A 21,945-nucleotide genomic window follows, 5' to 3' on the forward strand; every position below is an offset into this window, starting at 1 on the left:
GCAGAGATGCACCTTGGAGCAGAAACGCATGGGCAATGGGCAAGGACTGCAACCCATCAGGTGATGGATATATCAGGTGTGTCAGGTGTGCAGCAGCATCATCACTGTGCGATACCCAGGCAGCAGGCAAGTGATGATGCAATCAGAGTTGATAGGAGGCAGCAGTCTGCACATGTCCAAGATAGCTGCCAACAGGAGGGCAAGGTAAGACCTTGACATGTGGTTATATACAGTTTTGCGTATGTTCGATTTTTACCATTTCGTAAAAAGGCACAATTTAAAATTTCCAAATATCTGTTATTTATTAAATACAAAGAAATGAAAGTGACCAGCCTGTAGTGAACTGCTTGTCTCTTCCTCCCAGCGCTTATGACATCACAGTGCAAAAGAATTAATATCCCCTGCATATATATTGTTCTAGGCAATAATAGCAGCTGCTATATCAATTCTAAAGTCATATTCTCATGCTTCCATAATTCATAGAAATAATAAACAATATCCACATTAGCAGCACTTAAGTGGGGGAAAACGAATCTTCTATAAAAGGACTTTTAAGGCATAGGAGATGAATTTTCTCCCACTTAAGCGCTGCCAATGTGGACATTGTTTATTATGTTATATAGATGATGGAAGCATGAGAATATAATTTGTTATTTATTAACTCAATACAGGTTAAACTTTTACATTTAGAAGGAATTTAACAGGAATTGTTGACATTTTCTGTATTTGTATGTACTAATAATTATCCACCTCCCATCCGCGCTGTAGCCGAAGTACGGCTGCAGCGCGGACTCGCATTTTCGGGAGGCCGTCTTTAAACAACCTCCCAGACACAGGCTCCCCACGCGCTCCCGCGAGCGTGCATCGGGGAAAATCTGTGTCGGCCGTGTCCCTTGGACACAGCCGATCACAGATCGTGGTGAATGGCCAATCACAGCGGCCATTCACCACGTGATCGGACCGTCCAATGAGAGATGATCTCATATGTAAACATATGAGATCATCTCTCATCGCCAGCGCTCCTTCCTCACACAGAGACTGCAGTGTGAGGAAGGAGAGAGCCGATCAGCCGTCGGGGACAAAGAAAAATGTAATCAGGGCACTGATCACCAGTGCCCTGATTACACAAGGTACACCAAACACACTAACTGCCCACCATCAATGCCCACAGTGCCCGCCATCAGTGCCCACAATCAGTGCCCATAGTGCTGCCAGTCAGTGCCCATCAGTGCCTGCTCATCTAGGCACTGATGAGCACTGACTGGCAGCACTATGGGCACTGAGTGTGGGCACTGATGGTGCTGCCCATCAGTGCTCATCAGTGCCGCCCTTCAGTGCTCATCAGTGCCACCTGTCAGTGTCAATCAGTGCCACCCGTCAGTGCCCATCAGTGCCACCCGTCAGTGCCCATCAGTGCCCAGCAGTGCCACCTCTCAGTGCCCAGCAGTGCCGCCTATCAGTGCTCATCAGTGCGGCATATTAGTACCTCCTCATCAGTGCCACCTCATCAGTGCCCATAAGTGCCACCTCATCAGTGCCCATCAGTGCAGCCTATCAGTGCCCATCAGTGCCGCCTCATCAGCGCACATCAGTGAAGGAGAAAAATGTATTTATTTTCAAAATTTACTCGCAGAAAATAAGAAAAACTTTTTTTTTTTCAAAATTTTCTTTTTTCTTTTTTTTTGTAAAAAATAAAAAACCCAGAGATGATTAAATACCACCAAAAGAAAGCTCTATTTGTGTGAAAAAAATGATAAAAATTTCACATGAGTACAGTGTAGCATGACCGCGCAATTGTTTTTCAAAGTGTGAGAGCACTGAAAGCTAAAAATTGGTCTGGATGGGAAGGGGGTTTAAGTGCACAGAAGGCAAGTGGTTATTTTAGTGTATTTTTTGTGAAAATATTGATTTGATAAACAGTTGTGCAAATATCATGGGGCAATAAAAATCAGTATCACCTTCTTTTTATTCTACTGGTCATGTGCTTTCTGAAAATATATGGTTTGGGGGTGGGGGGGGGTCTTTTACAATCTCTGAAAGCTGTAAGTGAAAAATGAAAACCTCCAGGTTTTTAGAGAGATGTGGTTATTTACAGTTTTGCGTCCGTTCGATTTTCACATTTTGTAAAAAGGCACAATTTAAAATTTACAAACTTGGTATTTTTTAACCTAATATAGGTTAAACTTTTATATTTAGGGGGAATGTTGTAAAATGTGCTGTGTTTGTATCTGCTAATATTGATTTTTGTGTATTTCTAGTAAAAATATTTTTGAGAAACCTTTGCGCAAATATTATGAGGCCCTAAAAATCAGTAGCATCCTCTTTTTTTTCTACTGGTCATGTGCTTTCAGAAAATATATGGTTTTGGGGGTCTATTACAAACTCTGAAAGCTGTAAGTTAATAAAAAAAAGCAATGGAAAAATGTCAAAAATGGTCTGGCCACTTGAGTTTAAAACTAGTGCATGGGGCCTAGCAGAGAAAGGATTAAAGGCCATCATACAAAACGTATGTAAACCAGGTCATCTCAGGCCATTAGACAGTGACAATGACAAACTGTACACAGTGACAGACAGCACACCGTGAAACATCTCTGGCAAGGCAAACTCCCAGACCTAATGTTGAACAGTAGGGATTATTGGCCGTGTGTGACTAGGTCACCAAACAGTGTCCAGAGAGATAGTCTATACAAGGGGTACGCACAGGCCCCTGCTGAGCTAGAAGGGTTAATGGCCATGCACGACAAGTTTACCATAGGCCCCTGTACCAACAGCAACCAGTAAACCATCTTTTGTCAGTGTCCAATCACCTGAAGGTGGCGGCCTAAAACCCAAGGGCAGCCACAATTATTGTGTCCTGTACTGTACAAAAGAAACATTCAGGATATTCATGCATTTCAATTTCATTTTTTTTTTTTGTCAAGAAACACACTTTTTTTTTTTTTTTTTTATACTGGACATCACACACCAGCAAAACTGAATGTGATGTAAAAAAATGAATTACCATAATAATTAAAAAAAAATAACATGTAATAAATGCTAATCGTTAAGAAAATGTTGCTACACTTTATTTAGGACTAAATTGCTTGGGGCTGTTTTAGTGAAGAATGAAGCCAGCTTACTTTAGTAATTAAGGCGGAGCTGCATTCAATTTAAATGTAAGAGAGATTAAAAAAAAAAACATGCTTTTTGATGGTACATAGTTAGATGATTAAAGTAAACACAGCTTCACCCCTTTCAATTTGCTAAGTGAACAGTGTTTATTTTTTAGCAAATCAATCCCATATTCTATTACAACTAAATTAGAAAACTGTTTAAGCAACTTTACAGTACTATTGATAATATTTCTTCAATTTGCCTGAATATATTGTATTGTCACTTCATAGTATAGTATATCATAGTATATAGTATACAGAGGAACTGCAGAAAGTGCAGAGAAGGGCAACCAAAATGAAAAGAGGCATGGAGGACCTCAGCTATGAGAAAAGATTAGAGGAACTGAATTTATTCTCTCTAGAGAAGAGGAGAATAACCACTTAATCCCCGGAAGATTTTACCCCCTTCCTGACCAGGGCCTATTTTGCGATTCGGCACTGCGTTACTTTAACAGACAATTGCGCGGTTGTGCGACGCTGTACCCAAATGAAATTGACGTCCTTTTTTTCCCACAAACAGAGCTTTCTTTTGGTGGTATTTGATCACCTGTGCGATTTTTTGATCATGCGCTAAAAAAAGAGCGACAGTTTTGCAAAAATAACAATATTTTTCAAATTTTTTATAAGAAATTCCCCCTCAAAAAAATGTAAAAATCAACATTTTTTAACATTTTAGGCCAATTTTTTTTACCATATGTTTGGTAAAAAAAAACCGCAAAAAGCGTATTTTGATTGGTTTGCGCAAAAGTTATTGCGTTTACTAACTAAGGGAAAGATTTTTGTCATTTTATTGTTTTTTTTTTTTTAACGAGTAATGGCGGCGATCTGCGATTTTTTTTGTGGGACTGTGACATTGAAGCGGACAGATCGGACCCTTGACTGACATTTTTGACACTTTTGGGGGTACCAGTGACATTACTACAGTAATCAGTGCTATACATATGCACTGTTACTGTAAAAATGACACTGGCAGTGAAGGGGTTAACTTTATTTGAGAGGGAGGAGTTAAGTGTGTCTCTAGGGGCGTGATTCTAACTGTGATTGGATGTGGCTGTGTGTGTAACAGCAGAGATCTAGGGTCCTACATAGCATAGATGAGGGGGAGAATAAGGGGAGAATGACAGGCGGCTTTGTTTACACTAGCCGCCTGCCTTTCTCCCGCTGTACCAGAGGATCGCGAGTGAGCGGTGGACATCGGGTCCACCGCTCACTCACACGGGGGGGGTCCGTGAGCGCGCGCTCGCTCCCTAGAGCCTCACAGGCTAGTGACGTACCCATACGTCACTTTGCCTGTGAGGGGCTGACTGCCGCCGTATATAGTCGGGCGGCAGTCGGCAAGTGGTTAAGGGGGGATATGATCAACATGTATAAATACATAAGGGGTCCATATAGTGAACTTGGTGTTGAGTTTTTTCACTTTAAGGTCGACACAGAGGACAAGGGGGCACTCTTTACGTCTGGAGGAAAAGGGATTTCGTCTCCAAATACGGAAAGGTTTCTTCACCGTAAGAGCTGTGAAAATGTGGAATAGACTCCCTCCAGAAGTGGTTCTGGCTAGCTCACTAGATTGCTTTAAAAAGGCCTGGATTCTTTCCTGGGTGTACATAATATAAGTGGGTACTAATATTTATAGGTAAAGTTGATCCATGGAATATCCGATTGCCTCTCGGGGATCAGGAAGGGTTTTTTTCCCATGCTGTAGCAAATTGGATCATGCTTTGCTGGAGTTTTTCACCTTCCTCCGGATCAACTGCAGGTATAGGATTGTGTTTATGGGATTGAATGGTTGGGTTTTCTTTACTGTTTTTTGTTTTTTTATTGGTTGAGTCAGATGGACTTGTGTCTTTTATCAACCTGACTAACTATGTAACTATATGTAATATTTTACCATATCTAAATGTGGCCCCTTTATTACGTAACATTTGAAATATGTGCCATACAATTGCTTGGCCATTTACTGAATTTGATTAGATTAATTAACATATTCTTCCTTTTAATGTATTATCTAGGAAACACCAAAGGATAATGTTCACCGTGTCTTCCCTACAGTCGATGCTCCAGATCATGTTCACTATACAATTGGAGCTGTGATCCTGGCAGTAGGAATAACAGGAATGCTGGGTAACTTCCTGGTCATCTATGCTTTTTGCAGGTACTGACATGTGTCACTCTAGAGCCTGCCAAACGTTATTACAATGTTAAACTGGTATGGAACTTTTCCCGTAGACTACTCTTCATTTGGATTATGTAGTGCATATTCCTTAACCACTTCTGGACCACAAAGTTTTACCCCTTAACCTCCCTGGCGGTATTCCTGAGTGTGGCTCGGGGTGGAATTTCAGTACCATTAGCGGTAACCCCGAGCCACACTCGGGGTACCGCCAGGGAGAAGTCGCTGGATCCTGGAAGAGGTTACTTACCTTGTCCCCAGGATCCCACGATGTATTCTGGCAGTGTACGGCAGCCAGATCTTCCGCCTGATGCTGTGTGCCCCGGCTTCCGTTCCCTGCGAACATCGCGTCGCAGGGGGGTGGAACCGGCGACAAATTCAAAAAGTAAAACACACAAACACACTGATATATTGTAATCCTATTGGATTACATTACTAAATAAAATAAACTGACCTTAGTTTGCCCCCGAGTGCCCTTGCTTGCAGTTTTACTGTGCTATATATATATATATATATATATATATATATATACACTTTAACTTATTTATAGTTATTTATTATATTATAATTTATGATTTTGTGTTTCAAACTTTATCACATCTGGGATGTCTACTAGAGTCTTGTTTGGTCAGGTTTAAGTAATTACTAAGAATTGTAGGCCTACAATACATAACACCTAATTTCCATGCAAAAAATTGTACCGCTTTTGGTACAACATTCCTGACATAATCATACCGCCAGGGAGGTTAATAACTAGGCCATTTTTTGTGATACGGCACTGCATAACTGACAATTGCACGTTCGTGCAAAGCTGTACCCAAACAAAATTTATATCTTTCTTTTCCCCACAAATAGAGCTTTCCTTTGGTGGTATTTGATCGCCTCGGTGGTGTTTATTTTTTGCGCTAGAAACAAAAAAAAGACAAGACAATTTTGATAAAAAAAAAACATGATTTTTTACTTTCTGCTAAAAAACATATCCAATAAAAACAAAATGTAAAAATGTCTTCATCAATTTAGGCCAATAGGTATTCTGCTACATATTTTTGGTAAAAAATCTCAATAAGCATTTATGGATTAGTTTTCGGAAAAGTTATTGCGTCTACATTTTTGCAGATATTTTTATGGCATTTTATTTATTTATTTATTTTTACTAGTAATGGCGGCGATCAGGAATTTTTGGAAGGACTGTGACATTGTGGCGGATAAATCGGACACCTAACTAACACTTTTGACACTTTTGTGGGAACCAATGACATTATTATAGTAATCAGTGTTAAAAATATGCACTATTACTGTACTAATGACAGTGGCAGGGAAGGGGTTAATACCAGGGGAGGTCAAAGAGTTAAGTGTGTCCCTAAGGGATGCTTTCTAACTGTGTGGGGGATGGACTCACTGGATGAACACAGAGATCCCTGTTTCTGCTTAGCTGGAACACAAGATCAGTGTGTTTATCCCTGACAGAATGGCGGTCTTCCTTGTTTACATTGGCAGACCGTCGTTCTACTTCTCTGGGGAGCGATCACGGGTGGCCCGGCGGACCCGCTGGCTATTGCACGAAACAACGTACAGGTACGTTGTTTCGCGTAATAGAGCCGACATGCCACAGTATATATACTGTGGCTGGTCGGCAAGTAAAAGATGAATTCTAGGTATGGATATTTTAACATAGTTACATTGGTCCAGCTTGGACCAATGTAACTATGAATTTGACATTCCTTGGAAGCTAGAAATCACTGTAGTAGGGACCACTACTATAGTGATCTCCACTAACCTCTGACTCCTATGCCAAGTGGCAGCTATGTTGCCTACTGAACACAGGAGGCTGCCCAATCAGTATGGGTGCCATTCAGAGAACACTTTACATTTTCTAAACCTGAAATGCAACTATAAAAAAAATATCCATTCCAGGTATTCATCTTTAAAGCGGAAGTATACTCAAAAAAAAAAAAAAAAACCCTGCAAGACTAAGGCATAATGAGCTAGTATGCATCGCATACTAGCTCATTATGAAATACTTACCTTAGAATGAAGCCCCGACACGGACCCCTGGACACTGCTGTGGGAGCGGACATGACCCTCGGCGTCTCTTCTGGGTTTGGCGGCTCCGGCGCTGTGAGTGGCCGGAGTCGCGATGACGTCACTCCCACTCATGCGTGAAGGGGATTAACTTTCTGGCAACTTCCCGGCAAGGAACTCTGAAAGTTTGCCGGACCTTCAGAGCGCATGCGCCACTCGCATCAGCGGCTGCATGCAGTGCAAATATCTCCGAAACCGTGTCGGTTTAGGAGATATTAATTGTACTTACAGGTAAGCCTTATTATAGGCTTACCTGTAGGTAAAATTCACAAAAATCAGTATACTACCGCTTTAAAGTTGAACTCCAGGCAAACAGGTTCATTTTTCATCTCATGTCTATGCACCTGATAAGCTTGGTGTGCAGCAGAGCCCAGACTGGGGTTGGGAAAACAGCCAAATGTTAGATACTTATGTTGGTTGCATTTTAAAAATACATATAAAGATTTTCTTTTTTATGATTACAGAACTGCATTCATTGATGTTTTTTTTATATGTGCCCAGAGTTCAGCTTTAATTATGAATATAAAATGTAAACTTTTGTAGTTTAATATGCAAAATATGATCTTTGCTAAGATGTGTGTAATTGCATTACATATAAGCTAATTTTGTTGCATGCTTTGTATTTGATAAGAAGAGAATCTTTGGAAAACCAGGACAAATGTCAAATTTTAATTATATTATTTCTTGCTGGAGTTGATGGATATCATCCATTTTCTATATTTAATGTCATCTGACTTTAACTTAAAGCTAATCAGATTAAGAAAATCTGATTGAAATATCACTGTGAAATCTGCTTACAGAATTGACTATATGGGCCCAGTAACCTGCATTCTTCTTGGTTTATTATATAATCTGTAATTTGTGTAATGCAAAGGGGTTTACACAGCAGCACTGAACTTCCTAGAACAGGGCCAAACAAAACATGTGAGAAATAATGGTAACTTTGCACACCGGCCTTGGCATCTCAATATTTTATAAAGTACTTAATAACAATATTGAAAGTAAAAAAGCTGGGATATACAGTTGTTTGCAGAAATACAATTCGTGGCCCTCCAGTGGTAATACCAAGATGGTTGTGAACATAATACAGAGTCCCTAATAAGGCACTTTCCAAATCATTAGGAGAAGCTGTCTTTCTCACTTGCTCAGCTTAAAGTGTTACTAAACCCAAGACTCGGCATTCATTATATCTGATCTCTCACAGTGCACAGAACATGAAATGCAATTATTTTAGTAAATATTAACTGCTAAATACCTTTTCTCATCAGCAGTTAGAGACTTCTATTAGTGTTTGGTTAAAGCTTGTAGGAGGAGTTTTCATTCTCTCCTGATTGTCCTATGAGGCTGCATGAACCCTGGTCCTCTGTCTGGACAGTGCTAATTGGCCCTGTGCTGATCACATGCACTCTCCCAATAAGAAAAAAAAGAAAAACCTCTCCAGCAATATAAACAATCCAAAAAAATGGTGCTAATTCATATATAATAAATGATGTACAAGCAATAGAGTGTATATAGTGCACAAAATAACAGGCATGCACAGAGGCTGAAATAGCATGTAGAGATGAAGAGTCGCTGATGTCAAAAACCAAATAGTGGCATACAATAATAGTAGAAAATAAATGTGATCAACAAAAGCAATAGTGAGTGCACAAATCAGATAATAATGTCCAATAGATGATGAAGAAGTGCACAAAAGATATGTCAGCAAAAAAGTGTGACTGAAGTGATAAGTCCACAAATCAAAACGGTGATGAATGTGATTTCAAACAGTGTTGCCGGAAGATTACACGTGTCACTCCAGTGGATTAAAGTGAATGTGTGCAATGGCCACTCACCTCAAAGTACACTCAAATGAGCGTGTTAAAAACTCCTGGGATATAGCCCTGACCTCTTATGGTGTGGGATGGATGGATGGTGGAATATGGCATGAAGCTCCTCTCTCCCCTCTGTGAGAATCAATCCACAATGCGGTGTTAATAGTAACCAACCACTGATGCACTTCACAGGTACAGGTATATGGATGTGTCTCATATATGGGGGCAATCAAATAAAGGCCATCATGGTGTAGTATATCAAAATGCAGAGATTTTAATAATAAAAAACACTTACAGTGAGGCAAAGAAACAAATGCTGACCGCAGATGCGGTGTAAAACCTGACTTCCGGTTACGGCCGTAAACCGGAAGTGACGTCACCCGGCTCCTTCTGACGCATTGCGTCACTCCACACGTGACTTTCTCAAGGGATCTCTAACAATACACACCCAACTGAGCATGTGCAGCTTGCCCCCCAAGGCTCTGTTCTATCAGGAGATGGTTTGGGGACAGTGGAAGAAGGGGAGGGTCAAACAGCCTTTTTACACCATGCAGACGATTAACCCCTTTGGTTCCACAGTGTGTTTAACAAGCATGATTTACTGCATATACAGACTGACTTTACTGTTGTGAGTTTAGTAACACTTTAAGTGACAAAATGAAAAATTAAAAAGGGTGCGCTTATGTAAAGAAATAGTAAAGCTGCAACCAAAGATCCATATTAATGTTCAAATGTGATGTCCAACACACTTTTCATAGTGTTTGGACTAAAACTCTTGACAGGGAAATAACTGATGTAAATCCAAGTAGTGAATGCGAATCCAATAGTGAATGTCCAAACGAAAAAATTCCAGATACTATGTAGTGAATCCCACCACCTCCATGATTAGCGCCTTACGAACAGGTTAGGATAATAAAGCAGTAAACTCCACCCAAGAGTGGTGACTCCCTGTGCTGTGGAAGTGACAAACAAACCAGCCCCTTACCGGATGGATGTTATAATGAAGCATGTATCTGTCCCTTTAAAAGAACTTCACTCCAACTGCAGCAGTGGATATACTCTTGGGTTTCTCACTGATGACCTCATATGGCGTTTAAGCTCCTCTAAAATCGCCCTCCACAGGTTCTTTCATACCTGGCTGTCCTACTCTGTTCAGTCTGATCATGAGATGCCTCTTTTGTTGGGTGTGTACATGGACATCAGATAAGACTGTATCCTTTGTAAAGGTAATCACTACCATTTCTGTCCCCTCTTCCAGGTCGGCATGTTTCAATTCCTGTGATTAATGTTATGGTGTTTAACTTAAAGTGGAGTTCCACTCTATTATTCAACTTTGCACCTTCCGTTAGCTTAAAAGATCCTTTGTGGGGTGAAGTTGTGCTGCCTGCCACAAGTGGGTGCAACACATTAGCATATCTACCAACTTTAAATGTAGTTATGAGTTTTCTATTACCTTACTACTAATAGGCAGTTTTGCCATTTGTTGTGGCACATCTATGCTTTACAGTCTTTTTCTACCTTGATTGTTGATACCTCCTACTGGAGACTCTAGTCCCCTACATTTTACAATGGCCTAAACAACATGCCAGGGCTTTCAACTGTTACATTTTACAGCCAGTCCCCTAATGTGTTATCTGCAGAGCCACATCGTTTCTCTTTCTTGTCAAGGTTTATATCTTCTCTGTACAGAACCAGCACAATCAATGCAGCTGATGACTGCATAGTGTTCCTTTCAAGTCCTTAGTATGAGATAGTGCTGGGCCATCTGTATAGATGAAGCTAGCTGCTCAAACCTAAGGTTAGATGCTTGCACTGGTTAGATGGTGGTAGTGTGTAACCCCCAAATGTCTGTCCTTGACTGCTCAAGTATTAAAAAAAAACAGGAATGCTGAGGATTCTAAAGCAAAGTGACAACAATGGATGGTGGCTAGGGAGCTACTTATACGGCATGAAGTCAAAATTCTATTTTAATTGGTATTCATATAGCCAAGCATTTAGGGGGGTTAGGGGACCCCCTTCTGCAGGACTATAGAAAAGAAAATACACACACATACAATTTAATGTTTGGAGACAATGTTTGGACTTAGGGGTATGGTCACATTATGCAAAACTGTAGAAAACACTAGCCAAATATAAACTTTAGTAAATTATACCAGCAAGATTAAATTAGAAAAAGTAGATTTTGGTGGTTACTGGAAATAATTAAAACTAAAGAATATAAATTTTAATAATATTGGTAGTAGTGACTCCTGTGACTTTGTGTAAGGTGCTCCTACACTCACCACACCTTGTGGGCCTTCCATGTTACCGCAAAAGCTGATCACCAGGCTTCATCTCAGGAGCCCTTCTAGAAACAATGGTTTACTAGGATGGATTCCTTTATGATTTAGAAGCTTCTCCAAAAATCTGTCAATCACATATACTGCATGTGTAAAGGAGACCTACCACCCCTTTACCCATACATATCTTTCTATTCTATATTATAGCTAACAAACAAATTATTCAGCCAATAAAAATTGAAAAAATAGAACTTCCAGGCTGTCAGATATAACACATTTTAAAGTTAATGGCACAATTCTGTATATTAGGTGCCTTGTATAATTTTCTCATCAAAATGACCAATTCACAAACATAAATATAGCACAAGTGTGGAATTAATTTCTTCCCCTGTGATATAGATAATTAACTATTAAACTGATATATTTGCTAGTAACTTGCCACAATAGAGGGAGGCACAATAAATGTCAACCAGTGTGACATGTACTTGAACATAGACCCTGATTATTTCATAACCTTCTTGTACTTTAAACCTTCATCAAATGTGAAGCCAGAGGTTGCCGTGAAGATCTGAAGAAGCAACTGATGCATTATCTAATCAGAATGTGTAATCCCCATATTTAGTAGTCAGACCTAATCTCATCAAGTGTAGAAAATGCCCCTGATCCCCAAGCTCAACATCACCCAAATCCAGAAAATCAGTGAAGGAGGTCACTTTTAATTTCCTGCAAAATGATAGAAGAGAGCATGCAGTAGGGCAGTAGCTGAACCTAGACTGGATAATTAAATGCTGCTGAGCAGTTCAAGCTAATATGGGCTAAATTCAATTTCTCTTCTATCATTTGGCAGCTGTTTTTTACTGGTCATCATCACAGCTTTGCATTAATGAAGCCTCAATCTTTTTTTATATAGGAGTAGGAGTCTTCGATCTCCAGCCAACATGTTCATTATCAATCTAGCGATTAGTGACTTCTTAATGTGCATAACTCAGGCACCGGTGTTTTTTACAACAAGCCTGAATAAGAGGTGGATCTTTGGAGAGAAAGGTAAATAAAATCTTTAGGTTTAGGTCACTCTCATCACAGTATTACATTTTCACTTATTTCCCTTAGTTGTAGTTTTAGTAACCTTTTCAATCACACTCTGATCATAACCTAAATTAAAGGGTTTGTTATTTTTTACAATGCCATAATGATTGATTATGTTGAATATTTGTAATAGTGAGTGAGTGCAATAATTATTACAAATCATTTCTGAAAAAATAAAGATAATGGTCAAACTTGATGAAATAGACACAAAAACGTAGATGAGAATCAAATTCTGTATATAATAGTTATGAGTTTCATAGTCTACAATATGTAGTGTATAGAGATAATAAGAACAAGGGCATTGTAACTACCCATACTAAGCAAGAAACAATAGGAAATGTTAAAAGTAGCAGGTTAACCACTTAAGCCCCGGAGGATTGGGCTGTTTAATGACCAGGCCCTATTTTGCGATTCGGCACTGCGTGAGGTTAACGGACAATTGTGCGGTTTTGCGACACTGTACCCAAATGAAATGAACGTCCTTTTTTCCCCACAAACAGAGCTTTCTTTTGGTGGTATTTGATCACTTTATTTTTTGCGCTATAAACAAAAAAAGAGCTACAATTTAAAAAAAAAAAAAAACAATATTTTTCACATTTTTTTATATGAAATTCTCAGAAAAAAAATGTAAAAATCTAAATTTTTTAACATCTTAGGCCAATTTGTTTTCTGCTACATACGTTTGGTAAAAAAAAAAAAATCACAATAAGCGTATTTTGATTGGTTTGCACAAAAGTTATTGCATTTTTTTTTGCGGGACTGCAACATTGTGGTGGACAGATCAGACCCCTGACTGACATTTTTGACACTTTTGGGGGTACCAGTGACATTACTACAGTAATCAGTGACATAAATATGCACTGTTACTGTAAAAATGACACTGGCAGGGAAGGGGTAAATTTTATTGGTGATCAAGTGGTTAAGTGTGTCCCTAGGGGCATGATTCTAACTGTTAGGGGCGTGGCTGGTGAAGTAATCACAGAGACATACGATCCTACATAGCAGGATCGCATAGCCTCTGTCATTACTTCAGGGAGAATGACAGACGGCTGTGTTTACATCAGCCGTCTGTCTTTCTCCAGCTCCTGAGGGAGATCGCGAGTGGCTGGGGGACATCGGAGCCGCCGGTCACACGTGCATGCTAGGCAGGGAACGAGCGGGGGCGGGAGTGTGCCGCCGGCAGCGCGCTCGCCCCCTACTGGCTCGCGGGAAAGCGACGTACCCCTACATCACTTTGCCTGTAGAGGGCTGACTGCCGCAGTATATAGTCGTGCGGCGGTCGGCAAGTGGTTAAATAAATAATTTACAAGACTGATATAGTTTGTGATAAGATCTTCAGTGTCCAGCTTTCTCCTCAAACCAACATACCAGGTCGAACACCACACTCAATATTTTACTTTTTCAACCGTGTTACCACTGAGGAAGTTGCCAAACTCCTTCATGAGGCCCACCTCACCACCTGTCCTCTGGAATCTGTCCCTTCTGCTCTATCCTACAGTCTCTAACCCACATCTTCAATTTCTCCCTTTTCTCTGACACCTTTCCCTCCCTCCTTAAACATGCACTGGTTACCCCCATAGTTAACTGTACCCCACCTGTTTCAGCAACTTAAGACCCATCTCCTTTCTCCCGTTTGCATAGTTGAGTTGCTACCTCACTGATTACAACCTTCTCGACCCCCAACAATTTGGCTTCCACCCACGAAATTCCACTGAAACTGCCCTACTAGAACTTACTAAAACCAATGGCCATTACTCCATACTCATATACTTAGATCTTTCTGCTGCCTTTGACACAGTCGACCATCCTCTCCTCCTTAATAATTTCCACTCCTTTGGCCTCCGCAACTATGCTCCTGGTTTTCCTCTTACCTCAGTGCACCTTCAGTGTCACCTACAACTCTATCTCCTCTGCTCCTCTTCTTCTTTCTGTTGAAGTATCCCAATGTTCTATCCTTTGACCCTTCCCATTCTCTCTTCACACCTTTTTTTTGAGTCAGTTGATAACCTCCCATGGCTTCCAATATGCTGATAACACCCAGATATATCTCTCTACTCCCCAGCTCAAATTTACTGAGAAACATAGTATGGATATCACACCATTTCCTCAAACTCAATATGACTAAAACTGAACTTGTAATATTTCCTCCTCCCCATCCCCCTTCATTACTTTACCATTGATATCAACAGCACAATTATAGGTCACTCCATATATGCCAGGGTGTTATGTGTAATCCTAGACTCTGACCTCTCCTTAACCGCTTCCATACAGAGCAGTTAGACCCCCTTCCTGCCCAGACCAATTTTCAGCTTTCAGCACTCTCACACTTTGAATGACAATTGCTCAGTCATGCTACACTGTAACCAAACAAAATTTTTATCATTTTTTTCACACAAATAGAACTTTTGGTGGTATTTGATCACAACTGGGGTTTTTTTTCGTGATATAAGCAAAAAAAGAGCAAAAATTTTGCAAAAAAAACACTTTTTTTTTAGTTTCTATTATAAAATTTTGCAAAAAATTTATTGTTTTTCATACATTTGGGCCAAAATTTATACTGCTACATATCTCTGGTAAAATTAACCCAAATTAGTGTAAATTAGTGTATATTACTGAAAATTGATCACACCAGATGTACTGATGGCCTATCTCCTTTCTTGAGGCCCTGAAATGTCAGGACAGTACAAATACCCCCCAAATGACCCCTTTTTGTAAAGTAGACAGTCCAAGGTATTTAGTAAGAGGCATGGTGAGTTTTTTGAAGTTATAATTTTTCCCACAATTCTTGGGAAAATGAAGAACAATTTTTTTTTCTTTTTTTCCCCAAAACGTTGTCAATTTATAAGCTATTTCTAACACATAGCATGTACACAGCAAAAATGACACCCCAAAATTCATTCTGCTACTCCTTCTGAGTATGGTGATACCACATGTGTGAGACTTTTACACAGCCTGGCCACAAAAAGAGACTCCACGTCCAAGTAGCACCATAAGGCGTTTTAGGAGCATAAATACACATAAAACTTTCTTACTACCTATCACACTTTTCAAGGCCCTAGAGCACCAATACAATGGAAAAGTCCACAAAATGACCCCATTTTTGAAAGCAAACACTCCAACGTATATTCTAGGAGGCATTATGGGTCCTTTGAACATGTAATTTTTTCCACAAGTTTTTGGAAAATGTGGGAAAAAAATAAAAACTTTTTTTTTTTTACACAAAGTTGTCAATTTATAGGATATTCCTAACACATAGCATGTACATAGCAAAAATGACACCCCAAAATACATTCTGCCACTCCTCCTGAGTATGGCAATACCACATGTGTGAGACTTTTTCACAGCCTAGCCATATAGAGGGGCCCAACATCCAAGGAGCATCATCATGCATCCTAGCCACTTGCCTAGGCCTATTTTTGACATTTGGTGTTTACAAGCTAAAATCAGTTGTTTTTGCTAGAAAACTACTTAGAACCCCAAAACATTATATATTTTTTTTAGCAGAGACCCTAGAGAATAAAATGGAGATTATTGCAATATTTTTTATCACACCGTATTTGCGCAGCGGTCTTCCAAACGCAATTTTTTGGGAAAAAATTCACTTTTTTGAATTAAAAAATAAGAAACCAGTAAAGTTAGCCCAATTGTTTTCCATAATGTGAAAGATAATGTTACGCCGAGTAAATAGATACCCATTATGTCATGCTTCAAAATTGCGCACGCTCACAGAATGGTGACAAACTTTGGTACTTAAAAATCCCCATAGGCGACACTTTAAAAATTTCTACAGGTTGCTATCTTAGAGTTACAGAGGAGGTCTAGGGCTCAAATTATTGCTCTTGCTCTAGCGATCGCGACAATACCTCACATGTGTAGTTTGAACACTGTTTACATATGTGGGCGGGGTTTCCGTATGCATTCGCTTCTGCGCGCGAGCTCACAGGGACAGGGCGCTTTAATTTTTTTTTTTTTTTTACTATTTATTTTATTTATTATTTTTTATTTTTACACTGTTTTTTTTAAAAAAAAATTGATCATTTTTATTTCTATTACAAAAAATTTAAACATTACTTGTAATAGAAAAAGGCATGACAGGACCTCTTTTTTGTGAGATCTGGGGTCAAAAAGTCCTCAGATCTCACAAGTACACTAAAATATAGAAATAATAAAAAAAAAAAATAAAAAAAAAATTAAATAAAATGAAAAAAAAAGGGACCTTTAAACTGGTTGCTAGGCAACGACGTTTGCCATAGCTCCGGTCCTCCAAGACCATAGAGTCGAGTGAGGGCAAGCTTGCCCTCACTCGACATCCTGTCTGTGAGGATCCGGGACCGGATCGTTTTTCCCGCTGCCGGCGGGTCCGGTAAGCAGGGAAAAGGACCAGAATGCGACGGGAGGGGGGGGGGCACCTCTTCCGCCACCCCGGAAGGGTGATCCCGCGGCGAATCCGCCGCTGGGACCACCCTTATCGGAAAGCCAACCGTCCACCGTTTAAAAAAATACCAGGGTTATGGCAGCTATCTGCTGCCATAACACCGGTATTTAGGTTTAAACGGAGGACGTATATAAACCTTTTTGGACTTAGACATGGTGGCTGTATGAAGGGTGACAGGTACTCGGGTACTTTGCTGGGCAGGTGACAGGTACTCTGGTACTGATGAGCAAGTGGCAGGTACTCGAGTACTCCGATAGGCAGGTGACAGGTACTCGGGTACTCTTATGGGCAGGTGACAGGCAGGTGATAGGTACTGATGAGTAGTACCGATACTGATAGGTGATACTGATACTGTACTGATGGGTACGGATGATCAGTACTGATACTGATAGGTGATAGGTACTGATGGGTACTGATGAGTACTGATGAGTAGTGATGGGTACTGATGAGCAGGTGGCAAGTACTCGGGTACTTTAGGTGTCAGGTACTCTGATGAGCAGGTGGAAGGTACTCGGGTACTCTAATGGGTAGGTGACAGGTACTCGGGTACTCTAATGGGTAGGTGACAGGTACTCGGGTACTCCGATGACGGGTACTCGGGTACTCCGGTGACGGGTACTCAAAGTACCAGAGTACCTGTCATCAGAGTACCCGAGTACCTGTCATCAGAGTACCCGAGTACCTGTCATCAGAGTACCCGAGTACCCGTCATCAGAGTACCCGAGTACCTGTCATCAGAGTACCCGAGTACCCGTCATCAGAGTACCCGAGTACCCGAGTACCTGTCATCAGAGTACCCGAGTACCTGTCATCAGAGTACCCGAGTACCTGTCATCAGAGTACCCGAGTACCCGTCATCAGAGTACCCGAGTACCTGTCATCAGAGTACCCGAGTACCTGTCATCAGAGTACCCGAGCACCTGTCATCAGACCACCAGAGTACCCGAGTACCTGTCATCAGAGTACCTGATGGGCTGGTGACAGGTACTCAGGTACTTTGATGGGCTAGTGACAGGTGCTTTTTATTGGGGGGGGGCAATCAGTGTGGTTGGGGTGCACTGTACTTGGTAACTAGCTGTTACCACAATCTCCTCCTCACACAGGATCAGTGTGTGAGGAGGAGAACACGGTGACAGCTAGTTACCGTGTTCTCTGGTGACATTTGTGACCGGCTGTGATTGGACACAGCCGGTCACGTGGTAAAGAGCCAATTTCATTGGCTCTTTACCTAGATCGGGGATGGGCTCTATCCGGTTGGACGAGCCTCGTCCCCGATCGCCGCGCTGCGCGCCCCCGGGGGCGCGCATTAAGGAAGGAACGAGCGGCTCGCGCTGGAGCCGCTCATGTGATCGGCTGTGATTGACACAGCCGATCACGTGGTAAACAGCCAATTTAATTGGCTGTTTACCTTGATCGGGGTTGGGCTCAGTCCGAGGGACGAGCCTCACCCCCGATCGCCGTGCTGCGCGCCCCCGGGGGCGCGCAGTAGCGGAGAGATCCGGGCGCCGTCATATGATGTCCGCCCGGATCGAGAAAGGATTTGTGCCGACGTCATTTGACATGGCGCGGTAAGGAAGGGGTTAACTTCCACAACATTTCCAGAATTCGCCCTTTCCTAACTAACAACACCACAAAACAACTTATTTTATCCCTGGTTATATCCTGTCTTGACTACTGAAACTCCCTCCTCACTGGCCTTTACACAGGCTATTCCCCCTCCATTCTATGCCATTGCTGATGCTAGACTTATATACCTTACTAACCAAACCCTGACTGCTGCCCCTCTATGCCAATCCCTTCACTGGTTTCTGCAAGCCCAATGTAATAAATACAAACTACATCACCAATCCCATCTTGAGATATCAACCAAATTGTCCACATCCCTCTCCACAAGACATCTTGCTCTCTAGCTCTCCTGTTACCTCCTCCCATGATTGCCTGCAGGACTTCTCCAAAACCTCTCCCATCCTCTGGAACTCCCTACCCAGTGTGTCCAGCTAGATTCTACCCTGTCCGCTTTTAGGTGATCCTTGAAAACTCATTTATTCAGGGAAATCTACCCCTCCTCCACCTAAAAACTTTACTTGGGCCCCTGCCATCAGATCATCCGCCACAGCTTTTACCTTTTTTGCCACCTTCCCCTCCCTTTAGATTGTAAGCTCCATGAGAAGGGCCCTCCTATTCCTTCTGTATTGAAATTTATTGAAATTGTACTGTCTCCCTTTATATTTTCGAGCGCTGCACAAACTGTTGGCGCTATATAAATCTTGTAAAATAATATTAATAATAAGGAGGTGTTGGACCCTTAGAAATAACATACAAAGTTTTCAAATTCATACCAAATATCAGGCACACACCTCATTTACAGGAAGCAGGATGTACTCCTGGCACCTATGGGAGTATTTCCACTCTTCCCAACATGTCCACACCACATAATTTGTCAGCCCTTGTACACACAGAATTTATCATTTAAATTTAAGGTTTTATTTAGTGTTTTGAGACCGCAGCTTTGCAATGGTTTTGTAAAAATAAAACTGATTCAATAAAACGCTATCAACTCAACTAATTTAGTGATAATCTAGGAACCTCAAAAATGTAGCCCCTTTCAGGATTCAACCTACAGATCACCAACACCTCTGATGTGTATAAAACAGGCAAGTCAGCATAAAAGGCCAGACACAGGACACTGAAAGGACTAACAAGCCTACACATGATGAGAATAGCGGATGAATGATTGTCCGTTTTTTTTTTTTTTATTGCATGCTAGTCTCATATCGAATGAAGAGGTTACTAAAGTTGCAAAAATTCTGTAAAGTGTTGTATTGTATTGTAATGCATTATTTTGTTTCCAAGCATGTGTGGTCTTTCTCTTCCGATTTTTTTAGGATAAATACTGTATGGATTAAACGAAAATCGTATGTTCTGGTATCATATGAGAAAAAATTGTGTTTTTCCCTTTGGATAATTTCAGATGAACTGTCATGATCAGGTCTTGAAAGCTGTGTACTAATGATCAGATTATCGGACGTTCGCTTCGAAAGCGTTATTTTTCGTCTGATTTTCTAATTGTTTGTACTAGGCATAAGACATTGGTAATCAGGAATAATCCCCTGATGCCCAAGGCCCGCTGTGTTAATATAGTGCCTCAAATGTGTATACAAACAACTTGTAGAAAATTTGGATGATTTGAGGTTTGAAGTGGCACATCACCTTCAATTTTAAAGTCAGACCTATAGGTGACCAAGGTCCTGGAATCTGTATGTTCTACTGTAACAAGGATTTTTTTCAGTCCTAGAACTTTCAGTTGTTCTTGGAGAATCCAAGTATTAGAGGAACCCTGTACTGTGGGACACATGTAGGCTACCATTACTGACTGCCTTATAAAAATGCTAGTTACCTAGCTGTCTCCAACTTCAATACCTTGAGTCACTGATCTGGAAGTATGCAGCAGAGTGGATTGGAGTAAAGGTTAAACCATCTGATCTCCATACTTGTTCCTTCCTGGTCAGCATCTCAAAATGTACTAAAGACAATGGATCAGCATAACAGTCAGGTAATTTGCATTTTCAAAAGAAAAAGAAAAATGGCAGCCATCATACTAACAATAAGCATTTCCCTAAATTTATTGTTGGATTTAGAAAGACATCTCATGTAGGTAATATAACATACTCATCAAATGTTCCCCTCTTTTTTTATTGTTATTACTGACATTCCCATACATTGATACTTTTGACCAGACAATGGCCACTATGGTGATAGCCATGCCAAGAAGAAATTGACTTTAGTACAGTATTTATACGCCAGGATGACAGGTGCTCCTATGCTAATTAGTTAACCAAATGAAAACTGAAAGAAAAGTTTTGTCTAGAGTTGGGCTTTAAAAATAGAGATTCTGATTTTATAATGCCCATTGAATGACTGGTTCTCTTTCATAGAACAATGCAAACAGCACTGGTTTATTAAAAGATAGCAACCAATTTGAAATGATCTTCAAATAGCTGAAACATGATATATTTGTGGCTTGTCCTCACTGTTTGTATAATTGTAACTCCTGATGAATGTAAATCTTAACTATGATTGGGACTATGTTGTATGATTCACTAGATAGCTTTTATAATAAACTGCAGAACGCTTGTCAATGTGCCACATGTGATGTGATCTAATCGTGAATTCTCACTGAGAAAAAAATAATTTTTTTTTTCTTATTCTAGGATGTGAGTTATATGCTTTCTGTGGTGCCCTGTTTGGGATCACATCAATGATTACACTGATGGTGATTGCTGCGGATAGGTATTTCGTAATCACTCGACCGCTTGCCTCCATGGGAGTGTTGTCCAAGAAGAGGGCAGTGTTAATCCTTTTAGGTGTTTGGCTGTATTCTTTGGCCTGGAGCCTTCCTCCCTTCTTTGGTTGGAGTAAGTTTGGATGACTGCTTTGAACAGATAATATGAATTAGGAATCACAGTGCTTTCTTAGAATCAACCATGACTTGCTTGTCATATAAGAAAGATTATTGGCTTGTAATTTATTTTCAGAAATGTAAAGAACTAAACATCTTAAAAATACCAATCTTTTATAAATTTAGCTGTTATTTTTTTAAATTCTACTTTGCAGAAAAGTGGATTAAATCAAGAACATGTCAAAACATAAAAAAAAATTACACAGCCTAGAGAGACAATTAATTCCCCAGGAAGCATTTTACATCCTCTAGAAATAAATGTATCTTGTCTTCTCCTTTGTTATGCAAGCTGAATCGATGTCAGAATAATTGTATAGGCAGCCCTAAAAGGAACCAGACCCCAATAAATTGTATAGACAGCCATAAAAGGAACCAGACCCCAAGACATTGAACAGGCAGCCCTAAAGGGAACCAGGCACCAATACATTGTATAAGCAGCCATAAAAGTAACCAGATCCCAATAAACTG

The 21,945-nt window shown here is 40.5% G+C and overlaps 1 protein-coding gene across 2 annotated transcripts in view; it reads left to right on the forward strand.

Annotated features, from left to right (window-relative positions):
• OPN4 (opsin 4) overlaps positions 1-21,945 on the forward strand; it is a 139,522-nt gene that overhangs the window by 58,848 nt on the left and 58,729 nt on the right. For both annotated transcript variants that reach the window (XM_082267625.1, XM_082267626.1), the window contains exons 2-4: positions 5,162-5,304; positions 12,408-12,541; positions 21,230-21,433. In XM_082267625.1, coding sequence (XP_082123751.1) covers positions 5,162-5,304; positions 12,408-12,541; positions 21,230-21,433 — 481 coding nt within the window. The remainder of the gene's footprint in view (positions 1-5,161; positions 5,305-12,407; positions 12,542-21,229; positions 21,434-21,945) is intronic.

This window comes from Pelophylax lessonae (assembly GCF_965119305.1).
Source record: "Pelophylax lessonae genome assembly, chromosome: 9".
Lineage (NCBI taxonomy): Eukaryota > Metazoa > Chordata > Amphibia > Anura > Ranidae > Pelophylax > Pelophylax lessonae.